Source organism: Narcine bancroftii, chromosome 7 (genome assembly GCF_036971445.1).
Source record: "Narcine bancroftii isolate sNarBan1 chromosome 7, sNarBan1.hap1, whole genome shotgun sequence".
NCBI classification, from domain to species: Eukaryota; Metazoa; Chordata; class Chondrichthyes; order Torpediniformes; family Narcinidae; genus Narcine; species Narcine bancroftii.
The window spans coordinates 97,555,498-97,577,084 of record NC_091475.1 but is presented as its reverse complement, the minus strand read 5'-3'; the positions used below and the strand labels follow the sequence as shown (position 1 = coordinate 97,577,084).

Here is a 21,587-nt window from a genome sequence, read left to right as displayed (position 1 = left end):
ATTTCAAGTATGCTATCTAAACAATCAAATTTAAAGTATTCTGCTTGGCTGTGTTAAGAAAGGAGAGAACTTGTTTGTCAGCTTTATACTGAGAGGCTTTGTACATATAATTGGTGTATTAGCATCAATTCAAATTATGTAATATCGAAGGAATGCAGACAGAACTTGCATGGGTGCAGATCATCTTATAATTTTGCTTTTACAGACAGGAGAAAAGAACAAAGGAAAACTTCAAGTTCAGTGGCCTCATTGTTCGAATTAGGGTCGGCAAAATCTACCTTTTGATGTGGAATAATTTTGTTCATGAGCAGTAAAGCACCAGAGAAACTCATTGGTAACACTATAAATGTGTATCAGGAATTAACTACGTGTGTCATAAACATTTTCTGAAAGTTCTACATTTCAAATCCAAATGTTTATAAATCTTGTAGAGTAGATGGATGTTGAACAGATGTACGTAACCACAGAGATAAACTATAATAATTCCCCCCTCCCCATCCCCCTTAGATATGTTTTTCCCCCTTCCAAGGCTAGGCTGAGAAATGTTTGCCAAAATAAAATTACAATGCGTTTCCACAGTTTATATGCAAAATGCTTGACATAATATCACCCAGAATTTGTTGATCACGGTCATACGTGAAGAGAAAAGCAATTTCAAGTTTCTGAATATTTCATTTAGCTTTCCTAGATTGATATGGATATTTGTAGTCATGATGTACCTGAGACGTAATGTTTTCTTGTAAATACGTAGTGTTTCCTTCAAAGAAATTTTCAAATGAGCAGTTAAAATTTTAGGGGAAATCTTAGTAGAGCCTTTAAAAGGATATCAACCTCAAGTTATTGAAAATAAAGTTTTTATCTGCTGATCAAATCAGCAATGTAAAGCATGAAAATTCAAATCTAATGGAAATCAGATCTGACAATTCAATTTTTCTTAAAGAAAACTACTATTCAGTTCCTCCCTGTTAAGTAGTAAGGTGATGCAACCATTTTAATGTGTAAAATATAAGAGGAGACTGGTGTTGCCAAGGCAACATATAGAATTTGTTCATGTCCAAACTGACACATCTATCCCTGATCCGAAAGGGAAAGGAGGGAAGTGGTATTCAGAGCTGTTGAACATTTTGCACTGTGAGGCTAGGTGGATTAGGATGTATAAAAGGGCTTGTATTTTCTGGCTTGAGTTGTAGGATGGTAAAGAAAAGCTGCTCAGTTTTTGTTCATTCATTGTGTCTAATATGATAAAGGTAGATTTAATTTGCTGCTTTATTGAAATACGGTATGCCCAAAGCCCCAGCTTGTACCATGGGTTAGTCCAGAGACTTTTTTTTTCTCTCTCCTTTAGCCCAGTAGTAGGTATTCTATTGAGATTTTTCTTTCATCTATTTATGCCACAGAGAGTAACATGCTGAGTAGCAAGAGAATATAAGAGAATTGGTGGGTCTGAGGTTATCGCAAAGGAAAACATGGGATTTTGATGCCTCCATCTTTCAGGAACAGGCTTTGCTCTATCCCTTCATGAAAAATATAAAGATAAACACACCACATTGTTCCTGCCCTTCCCTGTTAATAGTGTTCTTGCAAGTGCTGCTTCTCCCCGACAAGATGGGATTGATCTTTGATATTCAAGGCAATCAATTCCCCCATGAATCAAATCAGAATTATACAGCTGTCTCAGGAAATTAGGAGAAAGCTAAAATGAAGTACCAGATGTCACTTATACAATATTTAAAAAAAAAAATAAATAAATAAATTCTGTACTAAAAACAATATATTTAGTATGCACAAAAATCCCCAATGACGCATAAAGCTCCTTTTGATTTGTCTTAAATTTGGTCCCTTTCCTCAATCCCAAGTGACTTCTGGAGAAGACAAAAAGGGAAATACAACTGGGCTTTTGGAGCATCTCTTGATCCCTGCAGTGGGTGACAAATGTTTTATTGGTCATTAATGAGTATATCACCAGGATGAGGCCAATATTGTGCCACTTGGAAGTGGACTTGTAAAACAGAACTTTTAAACAATCACAAGTGTATAAATGAAGGTACATGTTTAAAAGCAAATTTCAAACAGCTTCTATTTGTGAGAAACTTAATGAGATTTCAATGAGAATTTTATGTTTTCAAGCCACTGTAGAAATATAAGAAAATAAAAACTACAGCATTTTTAACACCCCACCCCTCCAATAATCTTCATTGTTTCTCTTTGCTCGTTCCCTATTATTCGTCTCATATGGAACCACTGTCCTTTCAATTCTCTACTGCCTACAATTCTTCACCTGTAAGTTTGAAGGTAAATTGTGGAAAGAAATTGGTCTGTCCTGCCTCATTGATCACACTGGCAGTGTGGGCAATAGAGCAAAGATTGTAATTTTGCTCCTTCCCAAACTTGGGGCACTAAAAAACACAATTTAATCCACTTCATTAAAGTGAACAAATTTGAAGCTTGAACCTTACTTTCTGCTATAATCTCAGCTATCCATTGAATAATGAATAGAAAGAAGGTATCAGAAAGTTTCAGAAGTTCTTTACTGAAAAGCAAAGCAATCTTAAGGAGAAATATGGTATGACGATTTTGTTGGTGGTTGTATTGTCCAAGTTGTTTAGATGATACTGTGATGAGAGTATAGTTTTGAGTAAAACTTCTGAAGTAATTTTTGTAAACATTTGGCAAAATGAGCCACTTAAGTTCTCCATTTGGTTATTGTGTTAAAATGTAGAAGTGGGTGTATAATGTTGAAATCCAGAAAGTTAATGCCAACAGGTTATCCTGTCTGTGCTCAACAGTTCTGTCAGCTGACACAGTTCTAAAATTCAACCCCTGGAAAATGTTAGGCAGAAACATTTTGCCATTGTGGAAATTATTCCGTGTTCTACTTTTTCCAGAATTATCAAGACAGTAAGTACATTAAGCTAGGCTAAACTATATAATCGAATTGGCAGATTGCAAAGGTTTCACCAATGATTTTCACCAGTAATTATCACAGATGTAGATGGAGTCTTGGTTTTAGATTTAGTCCTGTAACTGAAAATCAGACATTGCATAATCTCCAAGGGAAGAATGAAAATGAACAGTTGAACGCTTCTCGTCATTTATAATAACATTAATAGCGATCCAAACACTGGCACCTCCTGGACTACGTCCTGGTGCGAGAAAGAGACAAACGAGATGTGCTCCACACCACGGTCATGCCCAGCACGGAATGCCACACTGACCACCGGCTGGTTCGCTGCAAGCTCAACCTTCACTTCAAGCCAAAGTCTAAGAACAGTAAAGCCCCCAGAAAGAGGTTCAATGTTGGAAACTTGCAGTCAGACAAAATGAGAGGAAACTTCCAGGCAAACCTCAAAGCAAAGCTCGAAGATGCAATCCGACTCACGGACTTGTCTCCTGAAACCCTCTGGGATCAGCTGAAGACTGTCATACTGCAATCCACTGAAGAGGTACTGGGCTTCTCCTCCAGGAAAAACAAGGACTGGTTTGACGAAAACAACCAGGAAATCCAGGAGCTGCTGGCAAAGAAGCGAGCTGCCCACCAGGCTCACCTTGCAAAGCCGTCCTGGCCAGAGAAGAAACGAGCCTTTCGTCGCGCATGCAGCCATCTTCAGCGCAAACTCTGGGAGATCCAAAATGAGTGGTGGACTAGCTTCGCCAAATGAACCCAGCTCAGCATGGACATTGGCGACTTCAGTGGTTTTTACGAGGCTCTAAAGGCTGTGTACGGCCCCTCACCCCAAGTCCAAAGCCTGCTGCGCAGCTCAGATGGCAAAGTCCTCCTCAGCGACAAGATCTCCATCCTCAACCGATGGTCAGAACACTTCCAATCTCTTTTCAGTGCCAACCGCTCAGTCCAAGAATCCGCCCTGCTCCAGCTCCCTCAACAGCCCTTAAGGCTAGAGCTGGATGAGGTCCTCAACCGGGAAGAGACATATAAGGCAATTGAACAACTGAAAAGTGGCAAAACAGCAGGTATGGATGGAATCCCCCAGAGGTCTGGAAGGCTGGCGGCAAAACTCTGCATGCCAAACTGCATGAGTTTTTCAAGCTCTGCTGGGACCAAGGAAAGCTGCCTCAGGACCTTCGTGATGCCATCATCATCGCCCTGTACAAAAACAAAGGCGAGAAATCAGACTGCTCAAACTTCAGGGGAATCACGCTGCTCTCCATTGCAAGCAAAATCTTCGCTAGGATTCTCCTAAATAGAATAATACCTAGTGTTGCCGAAAATGTTCTCCCAGAATCACAGTGCGGCTTTCGCGCAAACAGTGGAACTTCTGACTTGGTCTTTGCCCTCAGACAGCTCCAAGAAAAGTGCAGAGAACAAAACAAAGGACTCTACATCACCTTTGTTGACTTCACCAAAGCCTTCGACACCGTGAGTAGGAAAGGGCTTTGGCAAATACTAGAGCGCCTCGGATGCCCCCTAAAGTTCCACAACATGGTTATCCAACTGCACGAAAACCAACAAGGTTGGGTCAGATACAGCAATGAGCTCTCTAAACCCTTCTCCATAAACAATGGCATGAAGCAAGGCTGCGTTCTCGCACCAACCCTCTCTTCAATCTTCTTCAGCATGATGCTGAAACAAGCCATGAAAGACCCCAACAATGAAGACACTGTTTACATCTGGTACTGCACGGATGGCAGTCTCTTCAATCTGAGGCGCCTGCAAGCTCACACCAAGACACAAGAGCAACTTGTCCGTGAACTACTCTTTGCAGACGATTCCGCTTTAGTTGCCCATTCAGAGCCAGCTCTTCAGCGCTTGACGTCCTGCTTTGCGGAAACTGCCAAAATGTTTGGCCTGGAAGTCAGCCTGAAGAAAACGGAGGTCCTCCATCAGCCAGCTCCCCACCATGACTACCAGCCCCCCCACATCTCCATCGGGCACATAAAACTCAAAACGGTCAACCAGTTTACCTATCTCGGCTGCACCATTTCATCGGATGCGAGGATCGACAACGAGATAGACAACAGACTCACCAAGGCAAATAGCTCCTTTGGAAGACTACACAAAAGAGTCTGGAAAAACAACCAACTGAAAAACCTCACAAAGATAAGCGTATACAGAGCCGTTGTCATACCCACACTCCTGTTCAGCTCCGAATCATGGGTCCTTTACCGGCATCCCCTACGGCTCCTAGAACGCTTCCACCAGTGTTGTCTCCGCTCCATCCTCAACATTCATTGGATCAACTTCATCTCCAACATTGAAGTACTTGAGATGACAGAGGCCGACAGCATCGAATCCACACTGCTGAAGATCAAACTGCGCTGGGTAGGTCACGTCTCCAGAATGGAGGACCATCGCCTTACCAAGATAGTGTTTTATGGCGAGCTCTCCACTGGCCACCGTGACAGAGGTGCACGAAAGAAGAGGTACAAGGACTGCCTAAAGATCGCTCTTGGTGCCTGCTACATTGACCACCGCCAGTGGGCTGATCTCGCCTCAAACTGTGCATCTTGGCGCCTCACAGTTCGGCGGGCAGCAACCTCCTTTGAAGAAGACCGCAGAGCCCACCTCACTGTCAAAAGACAAAGGAGGAAAAACCCAACACCCAACCCCAACCAACCAATTTTCCCCTGCAACCGTGTCTGCCTGTCCCGCATCGGACTTGTCAGCCACCAACGAGCCTGCAGCTGACGTGAACTTTACCCCTCCATAAATCTTCGTCCGCGAAGCCAAACCAAAGAAAGAATAGCGATCTGTGATGGTTGATTTAATGTTAAAAGAAGCTTTCTTCAGGAGCAGATTTAGAAATATTAGCTTCATCCAGATAACACCTGCACTGTAATTTTCCAAAATTCAACATTAAACTCAATTAAAGGCATAATAATGCAAAATTGTGAAGTTCCACATACTGCAAGTACTTTTGACTGGGAAGATGAATTATTTTTACACTCTCATTATCCACTGTAGAATCTCTTTTTGAATTCTTTGATCTTAACTCATTGATATCAAAGCTGTCTTTACTCATAGTTATTCCTGAAAACACTGTCGCACACCCACTCTCTCCCTTCTGATCAAATCTTTTCCAAATAATTTTTAATAACCTTATTTGTTACATTTGGTCAGGGACAGCTCACAACCTATTCACCTAACAAAACAAATCATAATAAATACCAAAACCCAGCTTTTACTTCTTGAAATCAACACATACACACATTATAGCAGGCTAGTTTGAAGTTACTATAATTTTTGAACAGATTTACTGAAAAGGGTAAAATTATTACATTTTGACTATTCCCAAGACTCTGGTTATTCACATCAGATATGTTATTTTACAAGATTACTATGTAGTCTTATGAGGGAAACATTGGAGATAAATTTATGTACATCAAGTCCTATCCTGATCACCCTTTTAACTACAGCAGGTAGTTCTTATGTGTTCTTAATTTGAGTTGATAGCACCTACACTTTATCAATAACAAAGAAAAATTTAAACTTGGCTGTGCAGTATCTGAAATCTTAAATCAGCTTATAGTTAAATAATGGAATATCATCTAGCTAATGCGCTCATTTGAAATAAATTATTAGTAATTTCTGATTATATTTTTAGCTTGTAAAAATGTTGTTTGTAGCGAGTGGAACATTACAAGTGTTTAAAAGCTGGTTTGGTTTATGTCTGAAATTCTTGCATTTAAAGTCAAAACTAGCAATTCCAATTCAACCCTGTTTTATAGATTAATCAGTTGTTCATAGACATTAACAGCAAATGTGAATTATATCAAGTACTAATCTTGGAGAGTTGAACCCCCTTGTGAATTTCAAGCATTTGTTCTTTATTAATCTAATAAATGCACTAAAAGAAATAGTTTGGTAAGATCAGTTTAAGAAAGCATCTGTAGGAGTAATACCTGAGTTTATCTGAGAGTATTTTAATAGGTTTAATTTCTGTAATCGTGTTGATATTTGCTATGCTGAAGAAAACTTGTAATATCAATTTACGTAAATGATTTGTATAAGTGCATTCTTTGAGGACTTTTTGTCTCACCACTGGAACTTGTATTTACCTGTTGGTCGTCTCAATAGAAGCAATTGTATTTTAAGGTAAACACAGTGCCTTTTCAGCAATCGTCACTTTAGATTTTGGGCTTGGCACCTCTGCCAAATTGCAGCTTGCAGAAGTTTAGAGACTGGCAACGAATATTGACTCTTTTCCCATTAGCCCAGTAGGTTGATTGTGTGCTCGCAGAGTGGTTCCCCTAAAATGCTAGCTCTAGGTCATTGAAGCTTATTTGGAATTGTTTGCCTCTCCACACATATTATAAGAAAGCAACTTTCAATTCTACTTGTAAACAGCTAAATATGTTTTAATTGATATCCTTTCTATTTTATTATTGGATAGTGGTTAGTTTGCAACCGGATCAAACCTTTTCTGCTGAATGTGGAGTTTATTTCAGAAGTGCATACCCCAAGCAAATGTTCTGGTGGAGATTTTTGTGGCGGTTGGATTGGTGTCGTATTGCTAAAGTGTTCTATTTTGTTTCACATTTATCAACCCACAGTTCTTCCAGACAAGATAAAATGGGAGCAAAAACTGGGGTGATAGCTAATATAACTTCATATTTCTTAAGGTCTGTAAGAATTTTTTAATATATCAAAACAATAGTTTTGAAAGCTTCAAATGTTCTTATTGAAATCTTTTATCATGACAGTTTATGCCCCTTGAAACTGTATTTGCAAGAATTTGCTGTCACATATTTTTCATAGAACCATTTTCCAAAGTAGTGTGCAGTGAATATGGATGAATATATTGATGGGCAATCCATAATTTTTTTAAAACCTTTTTAATTAGATCCAATCACTTTTGCAAAGGTTCATTGCTGTCAGTTGTTTCCTCACCAGGTCAGTTTAATCACACAGTGATGTAGGTTGGATATTTAACATCAATGTGTCTTCTAAATCTAAATGTAATAGAAATGAATGAATTAAAATATATTTGTACGTTATGTGACAACAGATCCATGAGATTTCCATGCAGAAACAAGGTTCCATGGCTTTGAAGTTAGCAAACAACTGGGATTTACAGCCTGTGAGTTTTCAACAATGATGAGTGAAGAGAAGTTCTGTCTAACAAGACTTGTACCCAGCTTGAAGTCTCCTGGACTGGTGCAAATTGAAATACATGCCAAGGAAGATGCTGCTCTATTTTCCAATCAGTACTTAAGTTAAAATTGTGTGCATTTTCACTAATCTACACCAGATTATTTGTTAACTTTGAAAATGGTCCCGAAGCTTCAAGACCAAGGAATATGCTGAAATGTAGCTTTCATTAATAAGGAAAATTACACCTTGAAGCCATCAAATTATATATGTTTACTGGCCATATACAAAGAAATATGATTTTGACAGGTTTTAAGATTCTAAAAAAAACACTTTTACATTCAATGATGCAGTTTGGTGTGTGTGGAAATGAGAATCGTAATTTAAACATTATTAAATTTTATGGGTAGTAATTTAAGTCCCCTTTGCCCCAAATGATTTTTGTTTAAATCTACTGCAATTCAGAACAAGATTAGGAAATTTTAGTATATTGTTGTTTGTGTGCATTAAACAATGTTTAAAAAAAAATGTATGTTTTATGGAATGATCGCATTACAGAAATCCAAATAATTTAGAAACCAACATAAGAAAATTCAACTTTCTCAATTTTAAAAAATCTATTGTAAGCTTGACAACATCAACATTCTAGTGTAAGTTTGCAAGGAAGTCTGGATGACTACATTTGAGGATTTATTACAAAACCATTGTGCTCATATGTAATAATTGGTGAAATAAGTACAGTTCATAAATCTGCATGGAAAATATATACTGAGTAGATTTTAGAGATGATTAATGTATTGCTTGCTTGTTGCTAATGGTGCAATACAGAGCCTATCTGTTGAGGTTAGAGTTAGGTGTTTATTGGCTATATTGAAGAGAATGTGAATGTAAAAGCATAATTATAAGTGAAATATCAAGAAGAATATTGTGCATTTTCTGGCATCTCTTCAAAGGCTTCATAGTTGAATATCCCAGTAATTACGATCTATGCCAATTTTCTGCAAAAATGCACTCTGAATGGCCACAAGCTGTTTTAATAACCAATTATGCAACTAAATGCCCTTCTAATTTTCTATAGAATGGCTAATAATCTGTAAGGATTTTTTTTTGTAATAGATGAATGTGTTAATCTATACCTGTGCTCAAATGAACTAAAAAGTGTATTGTTGTATTCAGTCTGAATGTTTCAAAACATTTTGAAAGTGAAATGGCAATCTAAGTTACAGAAGAATAGCAAGGAAGAAAGAAAGATGATCAGGAGGTTTATTCACAGTTTGTAGCCTCTGGGAATGGGCGATCTGATCCTTGGTTCGACTGCTACCAGGAAGCTTTTAAGAATAAGATTGGCTCTTTACATTTCATTCTTAAATACAGGTACACGGTCCTTGGGGAACAGTGTGTTCCGAATTTTGGATTTTTCCGGATTTCGGAAAGCGCACCCGAATTGTGCTGCCGTATCCACCCCCACCCCCTTCCAGTTGCGCGCCCCCCTCCTTCAAGCGCCGCCTCCCCCAGGCACCGGCCCCTTGGCCGCCTCCCCCAGGCACCGGCCCCTTGGCCGCCTCCCCCAGGCACCGGCCCCTTGGCCGCCTCCCCCAGGCACCGGCCCCTTGGCCGCCTCCCCCAGGCACCGGCCCCTTGGCCGCCTCCCCCAGGCACCGGCCCCTTGGCCGCCTCCCCCAGGCACCGGCCCCTTGGCCGCCTCCCCCAGGCACCGGCCCCTTGGCCGCCTCCCCCAGGCACCGGCCCCTTGGCCGCCTCCCCCAGGCACCGGCCCCTTGGCCGCCTCCCCCAGGCACCGGCCCCTTGGCCGCCTCCCCCAAATGCTGGATGCCTCTCTCCCCACTTACCGGATTTTGGAGCTTTCTGGATAAAGGATCGTGTACCTGTACCTATGACAAATGCTAGCGATGATTTTTCAAGTCATATTGACAGGGAGCTGCTGATCACGGACAATGTACCCTCATGTTCACCAGGAATAAACATCTGCAGGGAATGTCAATTTCACTGATCAATCTTCACTGTTTCAATCAGAAAACTAAATGGAAATAAATATTCATGAGGATTTAATATTCACAATTTCCACTTTGTGGCTAAAATAGTGCTTTCTGTCAAAATTATGTTACAAAACAACCAAGTACATCTCATCCTTTAAACCCTCTTACATGCCAATTTGGTTGATATGAACAGGCTGGGCTGATGGGCATTTCCAGCACTGTGTGACTGTGACTTTAGAGATATCTAATGGAAATCAAAGGGACTGTGCAAGTGTATTTTATTTAAAGTAACATCTCTATTTCACTGGTAATCAATCCATGGTGTGTTGCTACAAAATCATTTTAACAGAGCTGGATTCAAACTCACTAAACCAGCAATATTACTTGTCAAGCATCTAGAAAGTGGTGGTACTTTAACAAATTTAACTCAAGCAATTAAATCAAGATGAGGAACATTGGAAGAGATCTGTTCATTGGCCCAGGACCAAACACTTATCCAATAGCATTAACAAGAAAATTAAAGAGAGATCTATTGAACTCCAATAAAATCTAATCAAATACAAATTGATAATCAGATACAATCTATCAAGAAAACTATTTCCATTTACAATAATTTAATTGAGCATTCCAGTATAAGATCAGATTGTGGTCTTCAGCCTTTGGCTAATCTGGCTCTCTTTTTATTCCCTTTGCAACTCTGAATTTCATGTTTAAAAAAGAATAAATTATTCATGCAATCTTATGAGAGTGATCTGAGGAGTAAGTTTTTTATGCAGATGATGATGAGTATCTGGAAGTAGCTGCCAGTGGTGCAGGCAGATGCTATTTTACTGTTTAAAAGGCATTTAGACGTGTACTGGGATGAGAAAGAATATGCACCTCATGTGGGAAATGAGCTTCGTATATAGGCAGTGTCTTTTTTTGTGTGCTACAGGTGTCGGTGATTCTGAGTCAGGTTCTAACTTGTTCAATTGTATAAAACAAATAATTGAGTATATTTAACATATGTTTTGCATCTCTGAAATAATGCAGCTTCTCCAGTGCTGTACGACCTGCTGAGTGTCTCTGGCACCTTTTTATTATACAGGACCCCAGCAAATGCAGATTTTCTTGTTTACTACCATGTCTTGTGCCTTGCATGAATTCCAGCAAGGTTCTAATTGTATATTGTCAAAATCTGTTCCATGGATTCTGCTTCAATTGCACACTGTGTTGCCAAAAATTCCAGATGATTATTCCTCTCATTTCATTTTTTCATTCTTCCCTTCGATTCATATTGTGGTTTCCTGACTTTGTGCCCTTTGGTTGCTGACTGCCAACTAATGAAATCTAATGCCAAATTCTGGTTTTTAGTGTGGTTAAGATACAAGCACTTCATGTGTCAGCTCTCTTTGGGACGTTTGGTTGTTCTACTTGGTTAGATAGCAATTTAACTGGGTGCCAATTACCACCCTGCCAGTGTTGCACGAGCGTGTTTTGAACTTTCCACCAATCATTATTGACAGTTCATATTTTTGCCAATCGGAGTTTAAGCCATTGACCAATTGTTAATATGGTTTATATTCTGACAATTATTTTGCATCAGTCAAGGTGAGGAATGATGGGATCCTGCAGGGGAGCACATTATTCATTTATATACCTCAGTATTATATTCAAGTAATTCAATTTTTCTTTTACATGGAACTTGCATACTTTTTCCACACTGAAGTGTTGCCCTACCTTCCAGAAGTGGACGTTCACACAGGAACAACCAAAGCTACAAATATCTGTATCACACCACGAGTTTGAACAAAATAGCTGAACTGCAGATTGCCTGCAGTTCAGTTTAGACTGCAGGTGATCTATGAAAATAACTAGGGGTCGAGGAGGTAAAACATTGGTATAGGAATGAGTCCCTTATTCCCGTTTTGATCCTTTTACACAGACTGTGTTCCGGAAATTGAGAATAATTTTCTGGAACGCAGCAGCTACGTAAAAAAAAAAAACCATAACTGAGTGGGTGTAATTTCTGGCACTGTGTCTCAGTAATGTGTCTTTAACATCTAAAGATCACTTCCTGCTTCCCTAGCATGTATTTGACACTTTCCAAAGTCAGCTGTTCTTTTTGTTTCCCTAGGTTTGCCAGTTGGCAATTTAATACCAGTGTGTGCCAGGTTTCAGTGCTGTGTCCCTGCAATTTATGAACTAGGCAAAGTGTGTCTGAGCTCTGTCACATGGGATCCTACTCTTCAAAAGAGAGAGGAGACTGCCATGCAAACAATTAATTAAAATATTTTGGCAGATAAGATGACACTTGAAGCACCCAAAATAAGGGGTCGTCCTATAGGACACATACAAAAACAGTGACTTTAAAATTCTACTCAAAATACCACTTAATTGGTTCCATAACCCATTCATCCTATAACAATTTTTAAGTTACCAGTATATTTAAAAAAAAGCTGCTATAGTGCCCACAATTTTTATTTTGCACTGAAATCCATTACCAAGGTGGTGTTAAACCAATAAAAGAATTGTAAATGTTTAAAAAAAACCTATCATACACATTTAAAATCACTAGCTTCATTGTCTGAGTCAAGGAACTCAGCAAGCACACCCAGAGTTTCACTGTTTACACTGTCATCACGTGAGTCCCATTCTGAATCTGGTGAGTTAGTTTTGGCTTAGTCGTCAGTCGCCACACTAAATCATCCTCCCTACTTCCATCCAGTGTACTAGCGATATCGCACTTTTTGGAAGATTTTATTACAGTCTCTACTTTTATTTTATTCCATGCTTTGCTCACAGTCTTTTTTCGGTCATATTACCACATTACCAGATACTACTGTATCTTTAAAATCTCTACTGTGTTCTGGTTTGACCTTGCCCACTTCAGTGCATATGCTTTGATGTTATTTCTTCTAACTGTGTTGCAATCCTGCCTCTGTTCGAGTACCCATTCTGCAATGTGGTTTTCCAACTCTTGCCAACGAGTGATTCCTCTTCTCATTGAACGTTGTTTCTTTAGCATTTTTCTTAAAACATCTTCATTCTTTCTCTACTCTGGTCATGCCCACATATGGTACCAGTATGTTTGGAGGTCATCTTATACCACTGATATGAGCTAAATTCAGACTGAAATTGGGGGTCTTGTCTTATCTGAAGGTCGCCTTATCAACGGAAATATATGGTATTTCTAATCCCAGAATTTGTGTATAAAATATTGAACTACTCATCTACTGGAATCGCTCATTCTCTTAAAAAACAGATGTAAGCTAAATAGCAAACAAAGAACAATAAATTAAGAGTCAATAGAAAATATGCTTTCGGAGATTAGCAAGAGTCAATGCAATCTAATCAAAGGAGTTGAGGTGACCCATTAAGTTCTAAGATAAGTTTGTAAATTAATTTAAACACTTGGCACCCTCAATCCTGCTCTTGGTCTCACTTGGAAGAAGCAATATAATGAGAGTCAAAGGGCAGTTAAGAACTAGATAGATAGATTAGAACTTTTTCACTCTGTTTCCTTAGGCTATCACTTGTGCATACAAGTTTCTTGGAGCAGTGTTCATGGATGTGGAGGTGTCTCGGGGTTAGATTTTCTGATTTAACATTTTACTGATGATAAGCTATGTAATCTAGGTTTTGTTTGGGTGTTGGTAGATTTTATCTTCCAAGCAAATGTGATCTTTACAAATGGATAAACTAATATTTGACACATTTCAGTAAGTGTCATTGAAAGAATTAGATTAAGTGATTTAATCAGCACATGATTGTACATTGGAAAGGTGAGGCAGTATGATCTAATTATGTGAAATTGAGGTGCCTTTAAACCAATTGGAGTAATTAACAATGGCATGAAGCAAGGCTGTGTTCTCGCACCAACCCTCTTTTCAATCTTCTTCAGCATGATGCTGAACCAAGCCATGAAAGACCTCAACAATGAAGACGCTGTTTACATCCGGTACCGCACGGATGGCAGTCTCTTCAATCTGAGGCGCCTGCAAGCTCACACCAAGATACGAGAGCAACTTGTCCGTGAACTACTCTTTGCAGATGATGCCGCTTTAGTTGCCCATTCAGAGCCAGCTCTTCAGCGCTTGACGTCCTGTTTTGCGGAAACTGCCAAAATGTTTGGCCTGGAAGTCAGCCTGAAGAAAACAGAGGTCCTCCATCAGCCAGCTCCCCACCATGACTACCAGCCCCCCCACATCTCCATCGGGCACACAAAACTCAAAACGGTCAACCAGTTTACCTATCTCGGCTGCACCATTTCATCAGATGCAAGGATCGACAACGAGATAGACAACAGACTCGCCAAGGCAAATAGCGCCTTTGGAAGACTACACAAAAGAGTCTGGAAAAACAACCAACTGAAAAACCTCACAAAGATAAGCGTATACAGAGCCGTTGTCATACCCACACTCCTGTTCAGCTCCGAATCATGGGTCCTCTACCGGCATCACCTACGGCTCCTAGAACGCTTCTACCAGCGTTGTCTCCGCTCCATCCTCAACATTCATTGGAGCGCTTTCATCCCTAACGTCGAAGTACTCGAGATGGCAGAGGTTGACAGCATCGAGTCCACGCTGCTGAAGATCCAACTGCGCTGGGTGGGTCACGTCTCCAGAATGGAGGACCATCGCCTTACCAAGATCGTGTTATATGGCGAGCTCTCCACTGGCCACCGTGACAGAGGTGCACCAAAGAAAAGGTACAAATACTGCCTAAAGAAATCTCTTGGTGCCTGCCACATTGACCACCGCCAGTGGGCTGATATCGCCTCAAACCGTGCATCTTGGCGCCTCACAGTTCGGCGGGAAGCAACCTCCTTTGAAGAAGACCACAGAGCACACCTCACTGACAAAAGGCAAAGGAGGAAAAACCCAACACCCAACCCCAACCAACCAATTTTCCCCTGCAACCGCTGCAACCATGTCTGCCTGTCCCGCATCGGACTTGTCAGCCACAAACGAGCCTGCAGCTGACATTTACCCCCTCCACAAATCTTCGTCCGCGAAGCCAAGCCAAAGAAAAGTAATGGATGGAGTAATGTAATCAGTGAGACCTCTGATGTATGCTTTTCCAAGAAGCAATGTTTGAAAAGATACAAGTGACAGTGCCTTGCCCAAGTGAGCATAATTTTGGATCAAAATAAGGCTCATAATTCAATATACTGTATATGGTGCTGTTTGACCTACTTTTGTGATATCTCCGACATCAAAAAACATTATCTCAAGTATTACTGGATGATTTCTCTCTGAGTTGTAAGGTGCTATCTGTGACTGTTTCTGTCAGAATGTGGTTGCTATCATCTTTTCAGAAGCTGGTTTGGAGAAGAGCCGATTAAATCCTCCACTTAAAAAAAAAATGTAAGATTGCATCAGACTATAGGAATAATTAAAAATCATAGAGCATAATATGAATGACTTAATGAATCTTCCCTTGCACTTAGCAATAAGAAATTCCCATGCGATACGAAATGACTGAGTTCAGCATGTTTCTCAGTGCACCAGAATACCTCAATCTTGTATTAATTCAGGCATTTTTCTTTCTCACTTAAATTAACTTGAAATGTGTTAAATAAGCAGAATTTTATCCTACTGAGATGGACCTAACTTTGATTTTACTTATGAAGTAGCTCAGGCAGAGATTTTCATCAAATCTAGTTTGTCATAATATTTCGTTAATTCCACTTTAATTTGAAAGTGAAAAACACAACCCATGCCACATGGTTGCTCAACGGATAATTTCACAGAGAAGGATACTGTTATTTGTAATTTTTCAATCAAATTTAGGATATCAGAGCCTAAAACAAAAATAAAATTGTAACTTCAATTGAGTTTATCATTGAGTAAACACCAGTGCTCATTTTTCAGTGAACTACAGACACCAGGTTTATTCAGCATTTAGAGTGATTAATTCCAGATATAATATCCCAATGTCAGATACATGGGTCTTGCATGTTCAGATCGCCCGTTTTCATGGCTTGTGCTTCCCAAACTTTCAACAGTTAAGATAAGGTGATGTTTTCAGCAATTCACAGCTGGCCTGACAACCAAGGGAGGTGCGGTTGGTCACCTCACATTCAGCCACGTGCCTTGAATATATCACTTGCGAGTCATTGCAAGAGTCCAGCTCCTTGCATTTTTGACTTGAATCAATGCACAGTCCTAAACAAAAAATTGCATTTAAAGGAATAAACACTTTCTAAGATAGTTATTAGGCAGTCAAAATAGGCCATTTTCCAAATTAGTGTGCAGTGAAAATGGGTGAAAACATTGATATATTGGCAGTGCATGATTTAAAAAAAACTTTTTAATTAGATCCAATAGCTCTTGCAAAGGTTCATTGCCATCAGTTCTTTCCTCACTGTGTCAGTTTAATCTCAATGATGTAAATTGCTCAGTTAATATCAATGTGCCTTGTTAATCTAAATTGAATAGTAATAGATTGATTAAAATAGGTTTGTAAATTAGCGTGACAACAGAGCCATGAGTTTTCCATGAAATGAGGTTCTACGGCTTTGAATTTAGCAAATAACTGAGATTTACAGCGTGTGTGTTTTCAATAATGATGAATGAAGAGAAGTTCAGTCCTACAAGACTTGTACCCAGCTTGGAGTCTCCTGAATGGGTGCAAAATGGAAGGAAATGCCAAAAACGTGTGTGTATGTATTTTTTACAATCAGTATTTATGTCAAAATTGTTTGCATTTTTACAAATAAAATTACAAAATGAAAGATTATGAAGTGCTAACCAGGGCTGAGGAGTTCAATAATCAAGAGAGACTGGGTTTTTTTTCTCTCTGTCTGAGGGGCAACCATAGAGATGTGCTTACAATCATGAAGTGCATAGAGAAGGTAAATAGTCATAATCTATCCTATGGGGAAGGGAAGTCTATAACTAGAGGGCATAGCGTTAAGGAGAGAGGGGGAAAAAGTTAAAAGGCAGCTGAGGGGGGAACATTTTCACACAGAAGGTAGTGGGTACTGTATATGGCCAGATGAATCTGTAGAGGCAGCTAGAATTATAGCATTTAGAAGGCATTTGGACATGTAGATGAATAGAGAAAATTTAGAACATTGAGTGAAACACACAAATGGGACTAGCTTAGATAGGCAACTTGGTGGGCATGGATATGTTAAGCCAAAGGGTCTGTTTCCTTGCTTTATTGCTTTTTAAAGAGATAAAGTTCAGGGACTTCAAAGGGAATGGAGAAACTGAGAGGTTAGGAAGCAGAATTCACAAAACTAAGATTTGAAAGCAAGCTATCAGTGGTTGGAAAGTGGAAATCAAGAAAGAAAAAGAGGCCACATGTTAATGAGCACTGTGGTGCTAGGATTTGTAAAATTGGAGATTACAGAAATAAGGATACATCCATGTTGTGGCTTTGCAATTTCTATGATGTCACTGTAGAATAAAATTCACATCATCATTTCATTGTGTAATATTAATGATCCGGAAATGGGAAAACACAAATCACTTACAATGTGAGTTTAATTTCAGTGCTGTCCTCTCTGAAATAGGTTACAGATATAAAAAAGGAGACCAACCTAAATGCTTTCAGGTGGCCTTTATAAAATCTTTTAACCTACAAATACATTTATAGAAAATATTAATTAAGAAATGTCTAACAGATACACGTACATCACATTGGTAAATTTTAAAAAAAATCATGTTTCAGTGTTTGGCCATGTCTAACTTTGGTTAGATGCTGTGTAAGCATCTACCAGCTTCATGGGGCAAAGGCATTTAGCTCTGGGCCTTGGGATTATATCACCAAGAGGTGATTCTGAGTATTAACTGGAGCAAATAATATCTAAGAGCAAGGATTAGTGATGATGTAAAGAAATTAATGCAGCAAATGAATTTATGAGCTTATATCCCCAAGACAAATCAATCTGCAAAACTGGTTGTACTTTTCAGAATATAACAAATGGTGCAATATAGGACCTTCATTGCAAACTATAAAATCTTCTTGGGTTGAACCTTTTTACAAAATAATTTTGTTGTAAACACTATCATTGCCTCCTGTTCTAAACAAAGATATTGACCACTCACTATATACTAAACTTGACTTGCATTTTGCCAGGAATCTGTTAAAAATGCTTAAAAAATATATTAATTTTAATTCTTCACTGAACTGCAATATTTTCTCATTTTAATACAGCTAATACTATGAGAATGAGGTGTCAGGATTAGAAGTAATTTTTTTTTGAACAGGGTCATGGATTTGGTGGTTTCAAAGGGGGGGGGAAAAAGTCCATCAAAAAAGATCAATGAAAAAGAAAACATTTTCCTTTGCTTTCATTTTATATCTTGTCTGTCAGTTACTTATCAAGTTCCAGCTTCCTGGCTGAAAAAAGTGTGAAACTGAACAGTTGACTTATGTTCATTAGCAGGTGATGCCATATTTATTTATGCATTTCTCTTGTGTTTTTATTTTCAGGTTTCTACCTAGTAAAGGACTGGTGATGTACCCACAAATAGGAGACAAACTAGATATTATCTGCCCTAAGGTGGACTCCAGGATTACTGGACAGTATGAATACTTTAAACTGTACATGGTGTCAAAAGATCAAGCAGACAACTGCAATGCTGTGCCCAGCCCCACTCCATTACTTAATTGCAACAAGCCAGATCAAGATGTCAAGTTTACCATCAAGTTTCAGGAATTTAGTCCTAACCTCTGGGGTCTGGAATTCAAAAAACACGAGGACTACTACATTATTTGTAAGTATAGCCACTTATTGTAATTTTCTTTAAATCTGACATAGAAAATGATTTGTAAGCACAGAAGGCCCTAATAAAAAGAGTTAAGAAGAAACTGCAACCTTTCAAGATACTCCGAGATTAGGAAGTGATTACAGTCAGTGAAGTCCATTTGAAATGTACTTTTGATTGTGATGCAGCAAATATGACATTTAATTTGCGTGCAGGAAAGACTCTCAAATACCAGTGAAATAAAGATTAAGTAAATTGTGTTTAGTGGTTTTGTACGAGAGAGAAATATTCAATAAGATGTGTGGGAAAACGTGCCTGCCAAGAGATATTAACCTGAATTTTGCTGATCACAGACTATTGATGTGTTTTGTTGCTCACAAATTAACTTTTCAAACTGTTTTTCCCAATTCCTTTGATCCACAAAACTGATCTTCCTGGCCCAGGTGGACTTGTAGTTGAGCTGGGAGGCACTATCTAGTTGAAGAGGATTGGAACAACATTCCTGGGGCACAGAGGTGGGCCAGCATAAACCTTCTCAAGAAAGAGCTCAGAATCTTTGACTGATTGCTAAATCCAGCCCCCAGCTTTGCTGTACCTCATGATGCCCAAGCTTGTCACTAAGGGATTATTGAAAAACCATTACAAATGAAATAATTAAAATGTTAAAAATTATTATTGTTTTAATAGAAAAGAATAAAATCATTTGAAGTACTTAAAACAATTTGAAATAGTTAAAAAGAACTAAATCAAACATAAATAAACAATATGGAAAGGAATGCACCTTATCTCACTCCTTTCCTTCCTACAATATCCATTGAAATGACGCTAGGTCAGACACATTCTGAGATCTGGGACATTCCTGCAGGGTTTTGTTCTATTGTTTGATCCCATATGGAGTCAAATGGAGGAGAACCTCCAGGAACTCACCTGCAGACCCCTGCAAATAAGGTTGGACTCTTGTGCAAATGTGGGAATCTCAAAGTTTTCATTTTAGCTGAAAAATCCATGTCAGCAAAATCCAGCTCATTCCCTCAACAAGATAAAAGAAACCTATAAAGTTGTTGATGTATTTATTTTCACTACATTCTGTTTTGTACTTGACCACATTCATTTGAACACTTTTGCCTCTGTCAAACCTCTCTCTTGCAGTTCTGTTCCAAAACATTGTGTTCTTGCAGTGTTTTTTTTTGTGTGTGGAATCATCTGCTAATTTCCTTCTGCAATTTATATTAGGTAAATAGCTCTCTGCATTTATATACACTTGGAAGATTTTTAAAAAAAGGTAATTTCCTTGTCCCCAAATGTGCTAAGGGAATAAAGCAGGCACATTGAGCCAAGATGGATGGCAGTTTATTCCACAAGTTAATCACTTGAGGTGTAAACGGAAGCCTGTGCAAGAAAATGTTGCATGCTGAATTTCAAGCCTTGTTAAAATGCAAACAGAATTGCTGTTGACAATTCAGTTACTAATTGTAAAGGAAAAGCCTAATTATTGCCTTGGGTCTTGGCAATTTAAAAAAATGTAGAAGAGACTGAGTACAAAGGGAATTAACATACTGGAATAAAATACTGGAATAAAAAGCAATTTACTGTAAAATACATAGAAGCTGCACAGCAATATATGACCTAAAAAAAACTTAATGTTTCATTTGGAAAGAATTTCCGTTGCAAAAATGTTTCATTCTGGTGATTTGATATTGGGGATTGCCAGGGTTAATGCTACAAATTGTCAAGCAAAGGGGCATATTTTGCTTTGCAAAGAAATTGACAATATCAGATCAGTGAAGGAGTTTTCTATTAACACCACATTCATTCAGTTGTTTCAAACAAAATGAGTGACAAGATATAAAATGGTGCAATAATGTTTAAAATTTGCAGCATTATTTTTATTTTGGGGTATAAAGTTCATCTGACATATCATCATTCAAAAAATGAGGCTTGCCCTCCACTAACGTCAACTTAACCTTCACCTGCATATCCTCCATTACCCGCACATCTACCTTGGCCCCCTCTGCCCATCACCTACCATTCCTCATCCTCTGCCATATCCAATATATCATCCTCTGCCATTTCCGCTATCTTCCATGTGATCCCACCACCAGACACATCTTCCCCTCTCCTTCCCTCTCAGCCATCTGCAGGGACTGCTCCCTCCATGATTCCCTTGTCCTCTCCTCCCTTCCCACCAATGGCCCCTTGGTATCCACCCTGGAGACTGCAGGAAGTTCTACTCTTGCTCCCACACTTCCTCGTTCACCATCATTTGGTGCTTCAAACAGCCCTTGCAAGTGAATCAACACTTCATTTGAATCTGTAGAGATCATCTGGTGCTCCCATTGTAGTTTCCTCTCCATCAGAGGAACCCGACGCAGGCTGGGAGATCACTTTGTTGAGCACCTTAACTCTGTCTGCCACAATACTGGGGCTCTCCCAGTGACAACCTATTTCTATTTCCCACCCCATTCACATGCCAACATATCTGTCCATGATCTCATGCACTGCCAGACTGAAACCACCCATAAATTAGAGGAACAACACTGATTGATCTGAATGTACAGCCGCACTAAACAGCTGTTTAGGGGCGGGCTAATGACTCCATCAGCCTGCGATCCAACTCCCAGCTGCCTGACAGCCCCCTGCCCCACTACCTGATAGCTCCAAGAGTCCCCAGCCCTGCTACCTGGGCAGGGTGGTTGGCAGGGGACGTCAGGGGCAGGGGTACCTACCAAGGCGGGGAGGTCTGGGGGGGGGCTGTTGGGGCAGGGGCGGCCGGTGGGGGACGACAGGGGGCAGCCGGTGCAGGCTGTGACAATCCTGCTGGTTGCTCTAGCACTTCACTGG

General features: G+C 39.5%; 1 protein-coding gene across 3 annotated transcripts in view; it reads left to right on the top strand.

The window, feature by feature from the left end:
* LOC138739129 (ephrin-B2-like) overlaps nucleotides 1-21,587 on the top strand; it is a 60,736-nt gene that overhangs the window by 9,369 nt on the left and 29,780 nt on the right. For all 3 annotated transcript variants that reach the window (XM_069890626.1, XM_069890627.1, XM_069890628.1), the window contains one exon: nucleotides 18,472-18,755. In XM_069890626.1, the coding sequence (XP_069746727.1) occupies nucleotides 18,472-18,755 (284 nt within the window). The remainder of the gene's footprint in view (nucleotides 1-18,471; nucleotides 18,756-21,587) is intronic.